We start from the raw sequence: 20,967 nt of genomic DNA, 5'->3' as shown, positions 1-20,967 counted from the left end.
GAATTGGAACAGATGGCATCAATCACACGATTACCTTAAAAATAGTAATATTAGACAATAACTTGATACAGTTAGCATTCAAGAATATGTGAACAATATTCTAAGGTCACCTCAGTAATCAGAGAGGAAAACAGGTGTTTAATGCCAAATTGGCAGGAAAAAGACTGAGAGAAGACAAAGATCTATTTAGATTGATGTAGTTAGTAGAGCCTTAGGAGACTAAAATTTTAGATTTTACAATATAAGAAACCTGATAGGCCAATAATAACAGACCACTTATTGTTATTATTATAATTATTACTGCATGTGCGTCCCCCCTGTGGAGTACTAAAACTCATCGTGGGAGACCCAAACTATCAACACAATATCTACCTCTCCTTGAAACAATTAATAGACAAAGCACTCAGAACTGACTCATGCAACCCATTCACCACTCTCCAAGCAAAAAATCTAGTCCTCACATCCTCTTACCCAACTTCTAGAGATGATCTCTTGTTCTGCCCCCACTAGCCAAGCATAGAAACTGCATCAATCCTATAAAATCCTTTAAGTAACTTAAATGTTTTCATCACATTCCCCTTTTGCCTATTAACCAACTTTTGCAATCCACAAGCTCTCAATCTATCCTCATACAGGGCATTACACAGACCACTCACCATCTTGGTCACTTGCCTCTGGATCCTCTCCACCACTTCCTCATTCCCAAGAAACCCAGAAACACTCTCAGACCTGAGCACAGTAATCCATATATGGTTGTATCAAGGCTTTACAAAGAGGAATAAGTGTTCTTCAATAAACAAGTAATCCTGTAAGCTACCCTGGCTACTTTAGCAATATACCCTCTAAACTTCAACTCTCTATCTACTACTACCCTCAGATCCCTGACTTCATCAATTTACTGGAGTACAGTTCCCTGTGTGGTACACAGCTTGTAATCTTTGTATCCCAAAATGTATAACCTTACATTTTTCTGTATTAAATTGACATTAATTATGTACACAGTTTGTTCATACTGTCAGCCTATTCAAATTATTTTGTTAATTAACTCTTACCCCACCCAACTTTGCATCATCAGCAAACAACTCAATATATCCCTTCAAATTATTTCATATATCATTTATGTACAAATAAACAGCAGTAGTCCAAGCACAGAGCCTTGCAGCACACCACTAGTCACTTGCCTTCTGGATTCTACTCCACATATACCACTTTTTGGTATCTGTACATCAGCCATTTATCCATATCATCAGTTTGATATCCATCTCCATTTGTTGCAGCTGGTAACAGAGTTCCATGCGGTATCCAGTTAAACGCCTTTGCAAAATCCAGCAGTATGATAGTGTAGTCATTCCCTTTATCCAACTCAGCTGTCACTCTATTATAAAAAGTTAGTAGATTATTAAGGCTTGACCAACCCTTCACAAAGCCATGCTGTCCCCCTCATAGAGAATCATATCCACCTTTTGAATTCTCTTTTTGACCAACTTTTTCAGTACTTTTACCAACACTCCTGAGATACTAATTGGTCTATAATTTGTTACCACAGACTTAGATCCTCTTTTATGCAAAGGAATTATTTTACCCTCCTTCCACTCCCTTGGGACTTTGCCAGAGTTAAATTAAACAGCCTAGTCAAACGCATCAGCAGTTCCCCTGTATATTCTTGTAAAATGCGAGTCAATATCCCATCCAATCCCATGACTGTATTCGCATTCAGATTCTGCAATATACTAAGTACCTCCAATTCTTCTACTTCTGTTCTCACATTAGTCTCTGTCACTTCTGTCATAACACTATATTCACTTGGATGATATACCCTTGCAAAATGATCACTCAATAGCTCAACAATCTTGTCTACCTCCATTACCTCTCTGACATATGCACTCATTAAAGTTAGTCATTTTTCCTCCTACTTGCCATATAAAAAAACTTTCTGGGATTTCCTTTTGCCTGTTTGGCTAATCTCTTCTCATAATCTGATTTTGCTTTCCTTACCATTCTGGCACCTTTCTTGTCTGATTTTTGTACTGTTCATGAGTTAGCTGGTCACCTTTCTCCTCATATATCCTCCACAACATTATCTTTTTTTTTTGAAGCTCATGCTTGATGATACTACTCATCCATCTAACTCCTATCCGATTTACCCTCCTGACCTTCGGTATCCAGTGTGTCATTAATTCCTCTAGATATCCCTTGACTATCTCCTATGCACTGTGAACATCTTTCCCTTGCAGATCTTTATACCATGGTACTGCTTCAAGCTGCCTCATAATCATCTGCCTTATAGTTTCACATATACCCATTATTAACTGCAATTTTCACATATTTTGCTACCTATCAAGTCAATACCACATGATCACTTTCCCAATCAGAGGCAATGTAGCCACCTTAGTTATGGACAGGTCTTCTAATCCTATAACTAGATTCAACACTCTCATACCCTGAGATTTTAATTTTTTTAATATTGCTTCAAGTCATTATCTCCTAGTAAGTGTATAAATTCCATTTCCTTCCTGTCATGTGATCTTTCCTCTTAATCTATGTCTCTGATTGAAGTCCTCCCATAATAATTACTTGACTTGCACTTATCGTACTAATCTGCTGATGTATATCTTGCACATCATCCCTGGACTATAGCAGCAACCAGTTTTATATTTTGTCATATTGCCTCAATCTCACACCAGATTGACTCAAAAGAACTACCATCCCAAAGTGACTCCTACTTTTGTTGTCTGCAATCTGCTATCATCAGCAGTACTCCAGTCCCTGTTCTGTCTACTCTATCCTCCCTGAAAATACGAAATCCATCACATTCAATCCCCATAACTACATCATCTACTGTTAGCCAAGTCTCACTAATGCCTATAGCATTTGGCAAGGTTGCACTAACCAAAGCCAAAAATTCCTCCCTCTTGTTCCTGATACTTCTGACATTAATATATAGAAACTGCAGCATCCCTTTAGGCTCCCAACCATCTTTACTTCCTTAATTGACTACCCTATTCAATATTTTTACTCAAGAGATTAGATTCTGCACTTGTTGGTCATTCTCACACTCATTTGCCTCATGAGTGACCTCACACACACCATCTACATCCACCCTAATTTCTTTAGTTTTCCTGACTTTGCACTTCTACACTCTCTATGAACAAAGCTCTCTCTAGACACCTAACTCCAAATCCATTTAAGTGCAGTCCATCAGCAAATCTTTACATCCATCAAACTCAGGTCATAGGTACACAAATTCCACATCAATCCTTCTGCACAACCTCCTCCTTCTCAGTTCACCTCTATCATAGTGTGGTAGCAGATTTGTGGTAGAAAACTTTAACCTCTCATTCTTCTTTTTAGCTTCTTCCAATAACTCTTTCACATCTTCCATCATGCAATACTTCTCACCCCCTCAGGTTGTTGGTTCTAGCCAAAACAATCAGTTCTTTTGCCTTCCCTTTCTCCATTCTGATAGCATCACTAATATTATTAATTTTCACATCAGGGAAACAAGATTTTGTAGCTCTTTCGCGAGGTTGCCCCTTATCATAGAATTGCCATAAAAATTATCTGCTTATGCTCTTTCTCTTGTTTATTCTTACAATTTTCTTTTAAGCTTTGGACCTCTTGCTTTTTTCTGTTCTCAGTTTGACCAATTTCTTGCTGTTTCTGCAGCCTTTCAATCTCATGCTTTGTCCTGTGCAGCACTACACAAGCGAACTATTTCTTTATTCAGATCTTCTACACTGTCCTGAACTTCTGCCACTGCAACTTTCAATCACCTCATTTAGACTCAAAGAGAGTCAAATGAGGACTTGCTTTCCCATTTATTTTACCATAATTTAAACCTGGAACTCCATTCACTCCAATACTTTTAGTTTCATGACTTTCAGTACTAATTTCCAACAACACTTGCATTTCTTACTTGTAAAACATCTATGACACTCTCCCTCCACTGCCACTTTCATACCACAGCAGTCCATTTTCTCTTGGCAACGAATAGATAGCACACACACACACACACATTGGCCGCCATTGTTCTTGTTTGCATTGGCACCATAAATAACACAGTTTATCTCTTGCACACAGTATAAATATATCAAAAATAAATAAACACACTCAACCTCACAAATACTACAATCAGTAATTATCAAAATATTAAATCAATATTAAAACAATGACTCAGCTGTGAGCTCACAATCATGTGGTTCATCCAGTATGCAACACCTGGCATCATCTATTTCATAATTTGTAAGAAAACTGTTGCAAGAAGTTAGTAAGAATGTAAACTTCATTATATATATATATATATATATTGGGAATTGATGATGATATACAGTATACAGTGTGTAACATGTGCAGCACGATACTTAAAAACTTTGAATATTAAATTTAGTAATGGATAATAACCATAGGCAGTATGATAAAGCTCCTGGAATGACACAATCAATAATGTAGCATTGAAATAATAGGGATTTGAAGACTAAGATAGTTGATATATTTCATCCACCATAGCTCGGTGGTTAAGGGTATTTTCCAAAATGAAACTGATATCATAAAGTCCAACTTAATAATAATAAAATAAAATCTTGGATTATCTTCTAATTCTGTTTGATTTGTACTCAAGTAAACATGATAAATTAACTGTTAACATAGAATCCAATTTCATAATAACCATTCAAAATTCTTTCCTTTAATTGAATAGACTGATTTTCTGATATTTAGTAAAATATCTGAAAAAATGGGTATATAGTAAAACTGTCACATAATTATTGTAAAATTTTGGAATTAGTGATCAATGAAAACAATCTAAAAACAATAACAGAAAATGAAAGTGTGTGAGTACTTTATCTACCAACCTCTGGGGTATCAAAGGAGCTGTCCTTGTGTCTACTGATATATCCATCAAGGTAGGGTTGAAACTTCACAGAGGGTGGAAAAAAAGCCAGGCAAATTGCCATCAGCTCCCAACCAAGTACTAAACTATCCCTATAAATGAAAAACAATCTCATATGTATATTTAAGTCATATCTATATAATAACAATTCAAATTATCATTCAATATACCCATACCCAAGAAAATTACATGTTATTTTGGGACTTTTTAAATGAATATATAATCACCTCCTTGGATTATCAGTTGTCTGTCTACATATTTGTATATATAGTTCATCTCTTATGGCTGGCTTACTCCATCCTCTGGTGGCAATATCCAGAACAACAGCATCTACAGTCTGGCCGCTTTTAACTTTACGGTCCCCCATATAAATCTGTATTAATTTAAAAAGTTCACATGCATCCCGCTTCAGAGGCTTATCAGTGGTCATTATCATTGGTTTCCTGATTGGATCCTAAAATCAAATAAATTAATTTTTTGAATTTCATGGTTTGTATTTTTCCTGCAAACTAGATAGTGAACACATGCATCTGACATAAAAAACAGATTATGGGAACAAGTTTCTTAATCATGATATTGAGAATTACTTTAATATTATTCTGATCTCAAAGGGAAAAACTTATTCATTTAAAGATAATTAATAACAGTATTACAATTAAGCAAAAAGAAACCAAAATTTATCAAGTCTACTGATATTTCACTGGATTCAAATTAGCATCTGGTAAAACCGCAAATTAAAAAATGCATACATTAAAGTCTTAGCAAGTGTCCCAAGATTGAATATGAAGCACTCTGGGCAAATAAGCTCAAAAATCATAAAATTATACTCCCAAAGAAGTTCAGATAATTTAACATAGTCATATTGATTAGGGAAGCATTTTGATACTGTCATTGATTCAAAATTAGCCTTTTAAATGTATCAGCTTTAACTGGCTTACTAATGGACCAGTGAAGTGCAATATAAGCTTCTGCTCCCATTTCCAAGATGCAGCCTGTTTCCATCAGCAGACTCTTGCACTTTCAGTGAATATTCCCACTATCAGAGGATGTATGATAAATTTAGTTTAATCCTTTATCCAAGTGTGAGCAAACAAAGTTTGCACCTGAAAGTATCTTCAGGACTGGGTTAAGGTGGTACACACCAGGGCAACTCGTTGCAAAGGTGGAGCAAGCTACCAACACTCCTATCCTAGTATCTCCTATAATGCAAAACACATCTCCTTGCGGATATGTCTATTGTTATGCATTAAGGGAAGGGCCACTACCCAGACCGGTTTCGACCTTTATTGAGGTCTCTTCAGTGGGAGCCAGGCCCAAGTCGAGATATCAGGCAGAAGCATTTGCAGGTCATCTCCACCTATAGGAATTGCCAATTGGTGTGCCACCCTTTTTTAATAAATTACTCTGGATTTAGAGAAAGATGTTGAAAGTTTATTTTCCACTTGGTTAGAGTATGATAAATTTAGTTTAATCCTTTATCCAAGTGTGAGCAAACAAAGTTTGCACCTGAAGATACTTTCAGGTGCAAACTTTGTTTGCTCACACTTGGATAAAGGATTAAACTAAATTTATCATACTCTAACCAAGTGGAAAATAAACTTTCAACATCTTTCTCTAAATCCAGAGTAATTTATTAAAAAAGGGTGGCACACCAATTGGCAATTCCTATAGGTGGAGATGACCTGCAAATGCTTCTGCCTGATATCTCGACTTGGGCCTGGCTCCCACTGAAGAGACCTCAATAAAGGTCGAAACCGGTCTGGGTAGTGGCCCTTCCCTTAATGCATAACAATAGACATATCCGCAAGGAGGTGTGTTTTGCATTATAGGAGATACTAGGATAGGAGTGTTGGTAGCTTGCTCCACCTTTGCAACGAGTTGCCCTGGTGTGTACCACCTTAACCCAGTCCTGAAGATACTTTCAGGTGCAAACTTTGTTTGCTCACACTTGGATAAAGGATTAAACTAAATTTATCATACTCTAACCAAGTGGAAAATAAACTTTCAACATTCAATATCAGAGGATGTGTTCCTAGTTGAAGGAAATGCCAACTAGATCCACCAGGTGATAGATAACTTTCACAGCAGTGAAACACCATCTTATATGTATATATATGTAATTTATGTTATATGTTTACATTATATATATATATAAACATAACAGAACACACCACTACAAAGCAGGGGTGTGTTCCAGCTTCTGTTGCCTTGCTCCTCAAATATGCAGCATTAGTTATACTCCTTTAAGGCTATTTGCTGTGATGTTACAGAAATTATCCATGTTAGAATAAGAGCCATCATTTCCCACTACATTAAAAATTCCTATCATATGTGGCTTAAGAAAAAAACTCCGGCTTCATTCTCAGCTTACACTGAAGTCCACAACAACTGCAAAACAACTGTTAAGAAATCTAAGCCTGACTATGAAAAGATTTATTTCTTTTCATAATCAGGCTTAGATTTGTTAATAAACTTTGAAAGCAACTTGCCTTTTGCACAAATGGCAGTTGCCTCTGGTCTCTTGCCAATGGCACTGGGCACAATTATCTATCCATCTATGGTCACATCTCTCTCTCTCTCTCACTAACCTGATGGCATTACTGCAACAACAAAAACAAGGCTAATTTCTTGACATTGCCAAGGCATTTAATAAAGTCCTGCACAGAGAGTTTCTCAAGTTTTTCTATTCCCTGATGAAAACAGCAGGGAATTGTTAACTGGATGATGTCCTATCCAATCCTGTACTCTGCATCCCATCTTAGCTTCCCAAATTTTTAAACCTTACACTTTGCGACATTAAATTGATATGTAACACACTCGCCCGTTCAGACAGCATGTTTAGGTCCCAAAGCTACAACATCTCCTCTACTTGTCATAACTCTCCCCAACTTTGCAGCATCTGCAAACAACTGTATATCACCATTTAAGCCCTTTCCAATATCATTTACATACAAATTAAATGACAATGGCCCCAAAACAGACCCCTGGGACATGCCACTAGTGACTTTCCTCTTCTGGGATATCACCCCCCCTCCCCTTCCATACAAACCTGCTGATACCTATCAGACAACCAATCTCCAATCCAATCTAAAACTCCATCTGTTCCAATTTAACTACTAGTTTGTCGTATGGCAATCTATTGAAGGCCTTTGCAAAATTTCAATATATTACTATATATGTATTCCCTTGTCCAATGTATTTGTCACATTGTTATAATAAGTAAGCAGATTGCTAAAACACAATCTTCCTTTAGCAAACCCATGCTGTTCGTTAAAGAGAATTCTACTGCTCTCACCCCAGTTCTGAAGCCTTGTCCTTACTAGCTTCTCCAACACCTTGACCACAACTCCAGACAAGCAGTTGGCTTGTCTGGAGTTCTGGTCAAGATGTTGTGAAATTCAAAGCCTTAGTGTTATCACCCCCTTTATGAAGCAAAACAATTTTGCCATCTTTCCACTCCTTTGGAACCTGAGCTAATCTAAGATTCATGTTAAAAATATATGTTAAGTATGATGACCACCAAGTCCCATGAACTTGTTGACATCAAAATTTACTAAATTCCTCCTTTACCTCCTGCTCACTCACTATCAGTTGATCAGTTGTTTCTCTCCCAATCCCACTGCTCTCAAGTTCTGCATTATGATATAATCACAAGAATGGATTACTTTAATGAACTGCGCATTAAACACTTCTACTATATCCTCCTCCTCAGTGTTTATCATTCTTCCTTTCACTGGCCACATATTGAAAAAAAAACCACCTAGGATTACTTTTAGTATCATTTGCTAACTGCTGCTCATAACTGCACTTTTGCTACCCTTATTAAATGAGTCCTTGCTTGCTCTTTGTAGTCCTCATGTAGCTGATTATCTCCACTCATCTTGTGCCACCTTCACAGTGCCTTTTTCTTCCAGATTGCATGCTTCACCTCTTCAGTTATCCATTTTACACCTACCTTATTTAATCTCCTGACCTTTGGAATACACTCACTCATTGCCTCTGCCAGATATTTCCTGAGTAGAGACCAAGCAGCATTGATTTCTTTCCCATGCAATTTCTCATTCCATGATATCGCTGCAAGCCATGTCCTGAGTTTGCCATAATCACCTGCTTTATAGTTCCATATATAACACTTTCTCTCAAAAGTACTGATATGGCTGGCACCAACACCCAAGTGATCACTTCATAGTCACTTTCACCAACTGGAGGAAGATGTGACACTTCATTTAAAACAATATCTTCAGATGAGATAATCAAATCCAAGACCCTCGATCCACTGCTTATGGTAGTTATCCCTTAAAAACTTTCATTCCTGATGTTGCCTCTTCATTCCAGTCTACATTACCATAATTGAAATCACCCATAACGATCACCCTTTTCTTATTAACTAGACCAATTTGTTTAAATATTTCCTTCTCACCACCTTTCATATTACACAGACATTACTAGGTCTATAGCAACATCCTACGAAACATTTCATCCTCTCCACCTCCACTTCACACCATACTGCTTCAAACCTACTGTCAGTATTTGCTCCTTGCATCTCCACCCTAGATGGGCACAACTCCTCTGCATCATCAATAACATTCTTCTTTCTTTTTCACCTTGTCTGTCTTCATGAAAGATTACATATCTCTCTATCTCTATTCCTGTCAGAATGTCATCCTTGTTGAACCATGTCTCACTTATACCAACAATTTTTGGGTAAATGAACTGATAGATATCAAAAAATGAATCCCAGTGAAATCTAAGAAAAAGATCAGAAGAAACCTAACTTTTCTTCTAAGAATCAGAAGAAAAGTTAGGTGTTAGCTTAAATGAAAAAAACTCAAATATTAACATAAGAGTATATCATCATAACCTACTGCCATAAGTAAAGAAGCAATTTATTTGTAATGGATTTTTCAAGATCATATAATTATTTTAATACTGTGGGATTAAAACAACATCAGAAAAAATAGAGATGATCTGCAGAAAGTCAGTAATCAAGAATGAACTATAAAAGTTATAAATTGTTCTAAAGGTATATATCAGCTGCATTTTTATAAGAGCTGATCAAAATTTATAAACTACAGAAAATCCATAGCTATGCTCTACTTAAATGCAGGATATGTAAAGTTTTTTCTTATACATCAATTTAACTGATATTTATTAAACAGTATAATGCAATGCAAACTGACTTACCTTTGACCATGAGAGCATATCCTGTATGGTAAACTTTTTCCTAAAAATACCTTTTTTGTGCCTATTAAGATTATCCTGAGCATATTTTTCAATATCACTTTCTGATGGTGGCTTCTTATCTTTATACAAATTGTTACCCATTCCTGCATTCTGAAATATCAAAACAAGGAGAGAGAGATAAAAACAGTATTAAATTCTCACAATTTGTCTTTTGTTCATAATAGTGCTTTACAGTATATAAACAGCACCAGAAGAACTACATAAATAAATAATAATTTATTGAGTTAATAATATTTCACTGTATTTCAAATCATCATCTTCAGAGCACAAATTGAAATAAAAAAAGGAATTAATACTGGGTCAAGGCACCCTCCAAGGAAAGGATAGGGGGATAAAAAACAAAGTTAATTAAGAGAAGGTATGCTCTTAGAATGATGCTCTCCCAGATCTTGCAAATACTAATTTTCAAGATCTGGGAGACCATCATTCTTCAGCTGTATTTGTTGAATTTGCTGAGGTTGCAAAAGTGCTGATGATGATTCTGAAAACAGTCACTTACACCAATATGACTTCTATGAAGCACAGTTGTCTTTTTCTATTTAATTCTCTGTGAAGGAATGTCCTACGTATGGTCTGAAGTCCTGACTTGCCATAGCTTTTATGTTCTTCAAGTTGGATGTTAACAAATCTACCAGTGCATCCAAAGTAATAATCTAAGTTGTGGGAACTTTATACACTTTAGGATGTGAAAGATGATGAAGCTTATCTTTAAGCAAACAGAATAAAGTTACTAGTTGGATGTGTGGTTTGAAAGTGGTATAGAGATTATATTTGCTGAGAACTTTATCTATCTTTTCTGATGTACCTTGATTATAAGGGATGAGAATAGTTTTGCTGTGGTCATGTTGCAGGAGAAAGTGGGGGGGATATGAAGTATTTTGTCTATTTTATAACAGTGATAGCCATTAGCTAAAAAAGATTGCAAAGATAACTGAGTTCTTTGGCAAAAGCTGTGTATTAGAACAAATAGATCTAGTTCTCTATGTATGTTTTGAGGATGCTGTACTACTGTTGGAATGGATGGTGGTGTGACTGCTTATATAAGTACCATTCAGTGTATGCAGATTTCCTATAAATAGAAAATGATACTGAACCATTTATGAGTCATGTAACTAGTGCATCTAGTAAGGGAAGACAGTTGTTAGAAGAGAAATCACCATTTCTCTTCCAATAGGAAAATATATTTTTGGATGCTGGCTGTTTAAATGTACTGCAAAATGTATCTAAGGTGTCAAGATATAAGACCAAATAGTATACATATCTACATATCACAGCTAGGCCATTGGTATGTACGTATGTTATTAACCACTTGGTTTTCTAGAAATTCTATATTGTAACATGGCTAGAGAAGAAAAGGAAAAACTGCGGCAATCTCACCTAACTGTTTGTATATTTTTCTTTTTTTATGAAGGGATGAATCTGAAAAATTCAAATATGTTGGAGGGGGGGGGGGAACAGGGAAGGCTTGATAAGATCAACAGTTTCTGTCATTGATATATTGACAAATAATGAAATAATATCAAAGCTAATCATCATGATGTCTGAAAATTTTATATTAACAGTTTTAATTAAGGTTTTAGTGTATAGAATTTCATTTTTAAAGGAGAATAATTTTGCTAACTGTCTGGCAAGCTTGTAGGTGGGGCTGTCTATGCTATTAACTATAGAATGAAGGGGAGGAGATATTGGGTTTGTGAATTGTTTGGGATCCCCTTATATCTGGGGGTAGTTCAATATGATGAGGTCTTAGTTTATTGGTAATTTTTTTAGGCCAAAATGTAACATTTTCCAAGTAATTTATATACTTTTTTCCCTTTTGAGATTCAGTGGGATCCTGATCAATAACCTGGTAAGTAGAGGAGTATTTTAGAAGATTTACTTATTTATTTATTATATTTGCTTACTTATTACTTATATATATATATATAATACTTATATAGCTTGGTGTGGGAGTATGATTCTCGCTTTGGGTGCAAGAGGTCCCGGGTTCAAATCTGGACGAGCCCAGTGGGTTTTTTTTTTATGGTGGGGCAGTTTCAAGGAGGCAGAGGGTTACAAGTGGGGTCCTACAGGGTTCAGTACTGGGACCTATATTGTTTAACCTTTATATCAACGACATTGTCAGTGGATTGCAGGGAGGATATTCAGTTATTTGCAGATGATGTGAAGCTAGGAAGGGTTATTAGTAATAGTGCAGATGTGGTAGCCCTGTAAGAGGATTTGAATAAGCTAGACAGATGGGCAAATGACTGGGGGTATCGGTTTAATGCAGCAAAATGTAAGGTCTTGAGGTTTGGGACACATCGATGGGACGCTGCATACTCTATTGGAGGAGCTATACTGCAGGAAGTAGGGTAGATAAGAGATCTGGGGGTTGATGACTGATAGAAACCTGAAATTCAGGAGACATATTGCAAAGGTGGTGAAGGTAACACAGACGATTGCTGCAATAATGAGAAGAACGCTGACCTGCAGAGATAAAAGAGTTATCATTCCGTTATATAAGACCCCGATCAGACCACACTTAGACTATTGTTCTCAGATTTAGTCTCCAGGATTTGAAGGGGATAAATTAACTGTGGAAAGGGTACAAAGGCAGATAACAAAGATGGTTTCAGGACTGTATAATGTTAATTATGAGGATCGGCTGAGGGAATGTGGACTGCAGAGTTTTGTGGATAGAAGGAGAGATGATATGATTGGGACTTTTAAACTGTTGAGAGGTGGTTACAGGGTTGACACTGGGGAGTTCTTTTGCTTGGTTAAACAGCAGGAAGGAGTGATGACAAGGGGCCATCCCTGGAAGTTACGGAAGGAAACTGTGAGCAAGAGGGTGAGGAGTGGTTTCTTCTTTGCATGGAGGGTGGTTGAACCATGGAATGCATTGCCTGATAGAGTGGTGAGAGCGAGAACGGTCAATGAGTTTAAGGAGTGGTATGATAGACTTTGTGTTTCCTAGGAAGGACCTCCTATGATGAGTCTTTTGAATCCATGGAGGCCTGAATAATAATAATTATATTCTGTTTGTTTCATTATGACAGTTACATTACTCTTATCTGCTTTAGTTATACAACATTTTTTGTTGTTGCATAAGTTTTTTTAAAGCTACTCTCTCTCTCTCTCTTTTGGTGTAATATCGCTCTTGGCAGGTTTTGATTTTATCAGAATGCCAGCTGCAACCAAACAAATATTGTTTTAGCCAATGTGGAAGATAAATCATAGCTCCCACACTGAATGATGTTCATGATTTTTAGAACAGGTACTCGTCCAGGAGTGATGGTAAAATTGTGACTTCAAGTGAAGGCAATAACTGTCATCTATAGGTGGCTGTGATATACATTCACTACTACATGATCTTGTTGTAGTTGTGTTTGGGATGTTTTATGACTGGCAAATCATTACACCAAAAGAGAAAGAGAGAGTAGCCTTAAAAAAGCTGAGACTTTAGGCATTTCAAAAGAATGTGTAGGATATATTTTGCATGAAGAATTGCAAATGAAAAAGCTTTGTGCAGGATGGGTGCCATGGTTGCTCACAGCAGATCAAAAATGTACTCGCACGAAAATCTCTGAACAGTGCTTGGAGCATTTTAACAAGAATATAAAACTGATTTTGTGCATCGATTTATTACTATGTATGAGACTTGGATTCACCATTACACACCAGAATCCAAACAGCAGTCAAAACAGTGAACAGAAGGCGCCAAAGAAGGAAAAGTCAGTTCCATCAGCAGGAAAAGTCAGTTCCATCAGTGTTTTGGTATGCTAAAGGCATTTTGTTTATTAATTATCTTGAAAAGGGTAAAACAATAACCGGGGAATATTAATTTGATCTCTTAACCAGACTAGATGAAAAAATTCGTGAGGAAAGATCTGGTTTACAGAAGAAAAAATCATCTTTCATCAGGACAATTCACCTGCCCACAAAGGTGTTTTGGCAATGGGAAAATTAAGGGACCTGCACTATGAATTGTTGGAACATCCACCCTCAGATTTGACTGCTTCTGACTTCTATGTCTTCCAAAAACTGAATCTCTTCTTCACTGGTCAGCAATTTTCTTCAAATCAAGAGGTGATTGCAGCTATAGAGGTGTATTTTACTGAGAACCACTACAGGGACAGGATAGTGGTGCTGGAGCATCGCTGGAATAAATGTATTAGTCTAGTCTTATGGGAGATTATGTTGAAAAATAAAAATAATTTTGAAATTATAAATTGGTTTTTTCATTGTTAGGCTGAGAACTTTTCAGATCACCCTCGTAGTAAACCTAAAGTCTGGGAAATTGTCATCCTAATTTGTGTAAAATTATTTCATATATGTTATCTCATTTTAATGTACCTCTCCTTTTTTTTTTCCAGATATATTTTAATTTAATTCTATAATACACTACTGCATGCATAGAGGAATTCCATTGTAAGCATGCACCCTAACTGTACGTGATTCCTAGTATTGTTTGAATTAACTGTACTGAAGATGTCCTATGATACTTAGGATGAAATATTTACTTATTAAAAAATCTTATTACTGTGGTTACATGTGTATGTTTAGTCATAAATGCTCCACAGGTTTCATTATACAACTGGAGATGTAATGATAAGTGTTGGTGGTTAATTTGTTTTTCTGATGTTGTTTATAGTAATGTATATTATGAATAATCACCAACAATTAAGCCTATTTCTACTTTTGCTTTTTGTTGTTGCTATATGGCAGACTGTTTAATATACTAACGCTAAAGTCTGGTTTAACACAAGACATTAGGATTTGTTCACAAGAAAACTAGAATTATTCATACACCAGTTTTAATTTTTACATTTCATATGCATAATCCTTATAACTTATTCCAAACTTGAGAAGGAAATTTTTAGATTCTTTTTTTTTCAGTGAATATAAGATTTTACTACATTATGTGGATTCTCTATTTCAATAATTCACAACCTGCAGTCAACAAAAGAAAGCATTGTTGTGGTCACCATGAGAAAGTGACAAAACAAGTATTAGCAAATATAGGGTGATTTTAATTATGGCAATATAGACTAGGATGAAGAGATAGTAAATAGAAGTAAAGAAAATGAGTTTCTTAAGTTTTTGAGAGATAACTACCTCAGACAGTATGTAAAAGAGGGCACACAAGGATTGAGGGTCTTGAATTTGATCATCTCATCAGAGGATGTAATTATAAAAGAGGTGTCAAATCACCCTCTAGGTGGTGAAAGTGACCATGAAATGATTACTCAGGTGGTTGCCAGTAGTGTGAGGACCTCTGTGAGAAAAGGGCATATGTGGACCTACAACCTGCAGATGTAGCATAATGAGGAGTTAGCTGGAAAAGAGATCAATGCAGCTTAGGGGATATTCAAGAGCTGTCTAGTAGAAGCAATGTCTAAATGTACTCCAAAGGTCAGAAGATTAAATAAAGTAGGTGTGAAATGGATAAATGAAGAGATTAAATATGCAATACAGAGAAAACATAAGAGGAGTGGTAATAATCAATTCTGTGAAGAATACAAAGAACAGGCAAGGTGAGTGACTCGGTTGGTAAGGGTAGCAAAAGTTCAGTATGAGCAGCAGTTAGCTAATGGAGTCAAAAGAAATCGTAGGAGTTCTTTCAATATGTAGCCAGCAAAAAAAAAAAAAATGATTACGGAAGGATGACATTGATTGGAAAAAATGGTATAAGGACAATTGCAGTGGAAGATATAGTGGAGATACTTAATGAGCAGTTCATAAAGGTCTTTCATTCTTGTGAATGTAACATCATGGAGAGTTTGAGAGCAGTTGATGATGGGAAGGAGAGACTGACTGTAAGTGAGCAAGAGATATATGGGGAATTGAGCAAACGATGTTAATAAGGCTGTTGGACTTGATAATATATCACCACATATTCTGAAGGAATGCACCAGGGAGTTGGTGTCTGCCTTGACATATGTTTTTAATATGAGTCTTGCACTGGGTCGAGTTCATGGAAGGAAGGCAAGCATCAAATTATATGCCTATCTGTGTGTCAAGTGTTGTGGTTAATTTGGAGAAACTGGTGAGAACTAGGATCCATAATTGGGTTAACAACAATGGTATTATCTTTGATGGACAGCACAGATTTGCTAAAGAGAGGTCATATTTTAGTAATATACTTATTTATTACAATCAGGTGATGGCTTCACTGGCCAAAGGAGATGGATACACTGTAGTATACTTAGATTTTATTATTATTATTATTATTATTATTATTATTATTATTTCGGGCAACTGCAGGAGTCCCTAGACTCATCGAGGGAGGCCCTAAACATCATGTCCACACAACTATGCGATTACATTCTCACAGTATCTATCATACCTTGCCTTGAACTTGTTCACCGTCATAGCACCCACAACAGACTCTGGCAGCTTATTCCACTCATTTACCACTCTAAAAGTAAAGAACCCAGCTCTAACACCCCTGCTAATCACACTCTTGCCCAGCTTCCATGTATGGCCCCTAGTCCTCCCACCACCAGTCCTGATCTCAAAAATATCCTCTGAATTAATCCTATAGAATACCTTTAGCAATTTGAATGTCTCAATCATATCTCCCCTTTTCCATCTATCAACTAGTTTCTGCAACCCACAAATCTTCAACCTGTTCTCATATGGTTCATTCCATAGACCTGTCATCATCTTAGTCACTCGCCTCTGGATCCTCTCCACCTCCTCCCCATCAAGAAGGAACCGAGGTGACCAAATCTGGGCACAGTAGTCGAGATGAGGTCTTATCAAGGCTCGGTACGGAGGTACAATAACTTGCTTGTCTCTGCTCGTCAAGGTATTTTTCAACAACCAAGTGAGTCGATGAGCTGATTTAGCTACTTTTGCAATGTGCCCCCTAAACTTCATCTCCCTATCCACAAACGCTCCCAAGTCCCTGGCCTCATCAATCTCTTGGAGTACAGTTCCACCAATGTGGTAAACTGCTGCTAATCTTTTCACCCCAAAATGCATAACCTTACATTTTGTCACATTAAATTGACATCCATTCTCCTTAGTCCAGAATTCCAATCTATCTAAGTCATCCTGCAAGACTTTGACATCTTCTGCATTCACTATTGCCCTACCCAACTTTGCATCATCAGCAAACAATTGAATTGTTCCACTTAGATCCTTCCCTATATCGTTAATGAACAGACTAAACAGCAGTGGTCCAATAACAGAACCCTGTGGCACACCACTAGTCACTGGCGTCTTTTGGACTCTACTCCTGAATAAACTACTCTTTGATATCTCTCCATCAACCAACCAACCACCTATCCATCTCACCAACCCTGTATCCATTCCCATATGTTGTAGTTTACGGATTAGTATTCCATGTGGTATCCTGTCAAATGCCTTTGCCAGGTCCAGCAGTATCACTGTAAACCCATTTCCCTTATCCAGTTCCACCGTCACCTTGTTATAAAACTTGAGCAAGTTACTGAAGCATGATCTACCCTTCACAAAGCAATGCTGTCCCCTGTACAGCATCTCATTTTCATCAATCCATTCCTGTATTTTTCCCTTGACTACTTTCTCCAAGACCTTGACAACGACTCCTGATATGCTGATCGGTCGGTAATTTGCAACCGTAGTCTTGGATCCTCCTTTATGCAGTGAAACTATTTTCCCCTCTTTCCACACCTTTGGGACTAAACCAGACCTGAGACTCAGATTAAACAACATGGTCAAGGGCACTGATAATTCCTTAGCCGCTTCACGCAAGACCCGTGCCAGTATACCATCCAATCCCACAGATGTGTTCACATTAAGGTTCTGTAATAGACTAGTCACCTCCGCTTCATTCATCACTATTCCCATATAAACTAATGGTTCCTTCATTTTTTCAATGTCACCACCTGGATGATATACTTTTGCAAAGTGCGTGCTCAGTAACTCCACTATATCGACTGATTCAGTGACCTCCTTACCATCGTCATTCCTTAAAATCATTTTGCCGTGTACAGTTTTTTTCTTGCTTGCAGCATATTGAAAGAACTGTTTGGGATTCTCTTTTGCTTGCATAGCTGTTTCCTTTCATAATCCGCTTTTGCTTTTTTTACCACACTCGTTACCTTTCTGGCCTGCACTTTATACCGTTCGTGTGCCTGCAGGTCACCCCTTTCTTTAAATTCCCTCCACAGTTGTTTCTTTTTTTGCAGCTCAAGCTTAATGGTGTTATTCATCCATTTAACCCCTACTTGTTTTACTATTCGGACCCTAGGTATACAATCAGCCATAACCTCCTGTAAATGCTCCTTGACCACTTCCAATGCTCTATCGATGTCCAGCCCTTGCAGTTGTACATGCCATGGCACTGATCCAAGCAATCTCCTAAGCTTGTCATACTTGCCAGCACGGTAATTCCATATATACCCTGTCTTAATCGAAAATTCCACACCTTTAGCCACCTCCCAGGTCAAGGGAGGTGGCTAAAGGAGGTGAAACCTTATGATCACTCTCACCAATAGGTGGCAACATGGTCATATTCGTTACAGTCAAATTCTCAGATGCTATTACCAGGTCAAGCACTCTCACACCCCTAGTATTTTCAATTGCATGCTGTCTCAGATAGTTATCCCTTAATAATTGAATAAAATCCTTTTCCTTTCTCACATATGTCCTCTCCTCCTTCCAATCAATGTTACCATAGTTGAAATCCCCCATAATAATTACCCTCCTTCCACTCATTTCATCAATTTCCCTATGTATACTATCTCCACCATCTATTCCATCACCTGGTCTATAGCAGCACCCAACTGTATATTTTATTCTGCCAGTCTCAATCTCACACCAAATAGCCTTAAATGAGCTCCTTTCACTATCCTGCGATACAACTTCAATTCTCCTTGGCTGCAGTTCATCAGCTATCATCAATAATACCCCTCCCCCCATTTTATTCTCTCTGTCCCTCCTAAACACACTATAACCTACACATTCTATCCCACTAACTATATCATCTTCTGTCAGCCATGTTTCACTAATGCCAATAACCTGTGGCCAGGAAGAGCCAATCAAGGCAAAACATTCTTCCTTCTTGTTCCTAATACTCCTGGCATTAGTATACATGAAATGCAGTGATCCCTTAGTCCCACCCCTATATTGATGCGTTATTCTAAATGACCCATTCCCATTTTTTGTCCTTATTGCTGGCTTGGGTACATTATATACATTCTTACACTCATCTGTCTCACTGATGTCTGCATATCCATCCCCCCCCCCTCCTTGGAAGTTCTAGTTTCCCTGGTTTTGCACATCCATTTTCACTTCATTCAGCAACACTCTTTCCAGTCTCCGCACACCAAGTCCATTCAAATGCAGGCCATCCATCTTGTATAAGTCCTTTCGCCCTTCAAACTCATTCCACACGTCCACGATTTTGCAAAGGCTTTTGATAGATTACCGCATAAGTTGATAGTTAAACTAGAGCACATGGGGTTGGATATTAGATTAGTGCATTGGACTGGACAGCAAGTTGTGTATAGGGGAGCAATATCCCAGAAGAGGAAAGTCACTAGTGGTGTGGCTGAGGGGTCTGTTTTAGGGCCACTGCTGTTTAACCTGTATGCTAATATAGAATTTATGCTTGGTGGGGTATTGTTGGAGGTAGAGGAAATAAGAGATCTTGGGGTTTATAATGGATAAGAATCTGAAATTTAGGGGACACATTGCCAAAATTGTGAGGACAACACAAAGAATTCTGGGAATAATGTGGAGGACACTGACTTGGAAGTAAGGAGATTTTTGTTCCATTGTATAAGGCTCTGATTAGGCCACAACTGGACTGCTGTGCACAGATTTGTTCACCTGTTTTCAAAAGGATGAAGAGATGTTGGAAAGGGTCCAGAGATGACTAAGGTAGTTTCTGATCTCTGGAATGTCGCATATGAGGAAAGGGGAGAATATGCAATTTACAGAGTCTAGTGGATAGGAGGAAGAGGGTTGTTATAGGATCAGTGATGAAGAGGTTTTACAAAAAACTGTGGCAGATCAGGGGAGAACCAGAAGTCATCCCTGGAAGCTGTATAAGGAGGATGTGAGCAGGAGTGTGAGAAGCAGGTTTTTTTGCATGCAGAGTTGTGAATGATTGGAATGCCTTGCCTGAGAGAGTGGTGTCTGCAGAGAATCAGAGTGTGTTTAAGGAATGGTATGATGAGCTGTGTGTATGACAAAAGGTCCTCCTAGATAAGTCTTTGACTCCATGGGGTTAGAACGATAATAATAATAGCTGAAATATTGCTGAAACAAACATATATTTGTTGTCCAAATCAACAACAGCTTACTTCTGCTACTCAAAATCCACCTTGCTTTCATTCAGATGATCACAGGCTAGACGGAAGATTACAACATTGCAAAACTGGAAAGGTGTCTGGGTATGGGGGGGGGTGAATTAAAAATTCTAAAGGGTCTTTAATGTGTATGCATATTTTTATTTATATAGGATACTAAGTATTATATAAAATTTTCTTTTGTATAACATACATATGCATCAATCACTAGCAAACAATAACAGTTTTTAAACACTGCAGGCAACAACAGTTATATAACTATGCTGATCTTTCTACAGACAGGACGGCACTAAGCACTGGACCTGGCCTGCCGGTTACCATTTGGCCATTGCTGATCTTAACTAATAAGTCTTTCAAAGCCATTCTACAATGAAAATTCAGCGTCAAAAATTTTTTTTATTTCATTCATTATAGGTGACTGTAACCCTATGGAAATACATTTGCTTCCATGGCACTAGGCCACCAGAAGACAGACCATTATATGTTTAATTCTAATTGCTAGTCAGCAATTAGAATCAAACATATAGGGTCAGTTATGGCCCTATA

The 20,967-nt window shown here is 37.4% G+C and overlaps 1 protein-coding gene across 1 annotated transcript in view; it reads right to left on the bottom strand.

The window, feature by feature from the left end:
• LOC150098484 (uncharacterized) overlaps positions 1-20,967 on the bottom strand; it is a 314,082-nt gene that overhangs the window by 33,257 nt on the left and 259,858 nt on the right. The window contains exons 12-14 of the mRNA XM_090405238.1: positions 10,073-10,222; positions 5,116-5,342; positions 4,851-4,980 (exon numbers count right to left, since the gene is read on the bottom strand). Of these exons, the coding sequence (XP_090261364.1) occupies positions 4,851-4,980; positions 5,116-5,342; positions 10,073-10,222 (507 nt within the window). The remainder of the gene's footprint in view (positions 1-4,850; positions 4,981-5,115; positions 5,343-10,072; positions 10,223-20,967) is intronic.

Source organism: Typopeltis vanoorti, chromosome 15 (genome assembly GCF_054136105.1).
Source record: "Typopeltis vanoorti isolate ZY-2024b chromosome 15, IOZ_Tvanoo_1.0, whole genome shotgun sequence".
NCBI classification, from domain to species: Eukaryota; Metazoa; Arthropoda; class Arachnida; order Uropygi; family Thelyphonidae; genus Typopeltis; species Typopeltis vanoorti.
This window is presented reverse-complemented; position numbering and strand designations above follow the sequence as displayed.